Here is a 2,319-nt window from a genome sequence, read left to right on the forward strand (position 1 = left end):
ACTTTTTAAAAGAGCAGTCATTTTCTTAGGCTGTTACTGTGATTATATCTGAGTTCCAGTTACACACACACACACCTCCTGGTCTCTGCTTCCCTCTCCCTGAGCAGAGCCCGGGTGCTGCAGACAGGAGAGATCTGTTACCCCCAGACATGACATTTGTGGCAGCAAAGAGCCTGCAGCCAAGAAACGCGTCCTGTCTCGCCCCTTAAAGGATCAAAGCGCAGGGGCGTGCGCATGGATGTCGGAAGCCTGGTCTTGCTGCGGGTGGGGAGGCTCTGGCGAAGGCGGCGCGTGGGGGATGCTCAGCCCTGCCGAGTGCCTCGTCCCGCAGATGGAGCTGCCGTTCACAGCGTGGGATCATCCCAGGTGGCTCTGGCAGCAGTAACCCCGCTCCAGCCTTCACCAGTGCTGGTCGCCAGCCCTTCCCCTTCTCTGCCCTGCATCTTCCCTCCTCTCTCCCCCAAGCAGGCAGCCGCCTGGCCTCCTCATCAGCCACACGAAAGTGAAAAGGGGTGTGTGATAATCACCTGCAGCGGCACCCAAACGTGGTGCCTCTGACTTTGTGTCTGTCCTGACTCATCCATTTGGCACAAGAGATCACGAGGCAAATGTTCACGGTCTGCGTCCCCAGACAGAAAGCAAGAATATGAATTTTGAGCTAAATTTAAGCTGTCTGAGAGCATTTTTGAGTTCCTTTCTGTCTGCACAGTGCCGTTCCATCACAGAATTAAAGCATATCCCTGCTCTTAATACCACCCTCTACCATACAAACCGTCAGCAGCATGAAACACGCACAAAGAAACATTTGTCTCCTTGCAGTCACTGCGAAGAAGACGACGGTCCGTGTTACAATGACAGGAGGAGCTTGGACGTGGCTGCCCACTCCTGGATTCCAGCCGCCGTCTGATGCTTTTTGAAAACTCTGTCCCCCCACGCTGTGCCTTGCTGCTTAACCATCGAGCACAGCCTCTTACTACAAGGAGAGGGAGAGCTTAAAAGCCGGGTTTAGCGACTGGTCCGCCCGTAGGAGGTGCCCTCCATACTGTCCCAAAGAAAACCCACTGCAGGTCGCGTGAAAACCGATGTGCGCCCGGAGTCTCATTAGTTCCATATGATAAATGCTTCGTGCTACAGCAAGTTGTTGAAAGCTTTTTATATTTAACCCTGGAATTTCGCTGGCTGCATCCCTTCGCCAGATGCCGTGTGCTAATCTCCTGTTTACACCTCCAGGCTGACGCTGGGTAAACCCTTGGGAGAAGGTTGCTTTGGGCAAGTGGTCATGGCCGAAGCGGTGGGGATTGACAAAGACAGGCCAAAAGAAGCGGTGACTGTGGCGGTGAAGATGTTGAAAGGTAAGAAAATGGGCGGATTAGGGATCAGGGTGGGTGATGTGGCAGTTCTTGTCCGCAAAAAAGTTTCTTTTGTGGCATCTGAACTCTGTCATCGTGGGGTGGGGTGGGTGGGTCAAAGAGCACATAGCTGACCTCAGCCTTCAGCAGTTTGGGGTGTAAATCTGTGCCCTTGACAGCCTGTTTATCTTGAGCAGCGAGTATTTAGGAACCAGGAGATGTATTAGCATCGTATGGGTGTCTCTGCTTTTAGTTTAATTCATGTCAGAGGCTCTCCATGTGCAGATCCTAGTCCAGTCCAGGTGGTTGGTGCCCGTTTTTTTTTTTAATTTAATTGTAAGGTTAGTTTGTAGGAAAGGCATAGTTGTTGGAGACTTGATAGCTAAGGACAGCATTTTTATGTTGGATATTACTGGTTTCCCTCTTAACATATAACACTGAAGAGGTGGCCAGTCCAGGCTGAGACTTTTTTTGTTAGGACATAACATATGACTTTGTATAACATACAGTGTATACTGGAAAACAAACCCCAAATTCTGCATTTTGAAGCACACATTTTACACCAGCTGGTCAGCCTTAGTGGAATTTGGGCTGGCACGCTAGAAAATACAAACTGAGCCTGTGTCTTGTGCAGATGATGCTACAGAAAAAGATCTCTCTGACCTGGTGTCAGAGATGGAGATGATGAAGATGATTGGGAAGCACAAAAATATCATCAATCTCCTTGGAGCCTGTACCCAGGATGGTGAGTAGAGAAATAAAAAAAAGCAAGCCAAGACTTTCTGACAGGTCTGCATAAGTCTCATTAATCATAATTTTTCAAGAGTTTTTAAGGAAACAGTCATGCCGTGATGGGATTTTTAGATATTTCCCTAGCTTAGCAGCAATATTTAACTTCTGTCTCTCATTATACTTGCAGCTTTAATATGAGAAAGGGTACTATATCATATGAAAACACTCTAATCCCTTG

At 48.6% G+C, this 2,319-nt stretch overlaps 1 protein-coding gene across 1 annotated transcript in view; it reads left to right on the plus strand.

The window, feature by feature from the left end:
• Positions 1–1,234: 1,234 nt before the first annotated feature.
• LOC104506810 (fibroblast growth factor receptor 2) overlaps positions 1,235–2,319 on the plus strand; it is a 14,031-nt gene continuing 12,946 nt past the window's right edge. The window contains exons 1-2 of the mRNA XM_010147889.1: positions 1,235–1,352; positions 1,984–2,094. Coding sequence (XP_010146191.1) covers positions 1,280–1,352; positions 1,984–2,094 — 184 coding nt within the window. The 5' untranslated portion in view covers positions 1,235–1,279. The remainder of the gene's footprint in view (positions 1,353–1,983; positions 2,095–2,319) is intronic.

The sequence above is a fragment of the Eurypyga helias genome, unplaced genomic scaffold (assembly GCF_000690775.1).
Source record: "Eurypyga helias isolate BGI_N326 unplaced genomic scaffold, ASM69077v1 scaffold40352, whole genome shotgun sequence".
Taxonomy (NCBI): domain Eukaryota; kingdom Metazoa; phylum Chordata; class Aves; order Eurypygiformes; family Eurypygidae; genus Eurypyga; species Eurypyga helias.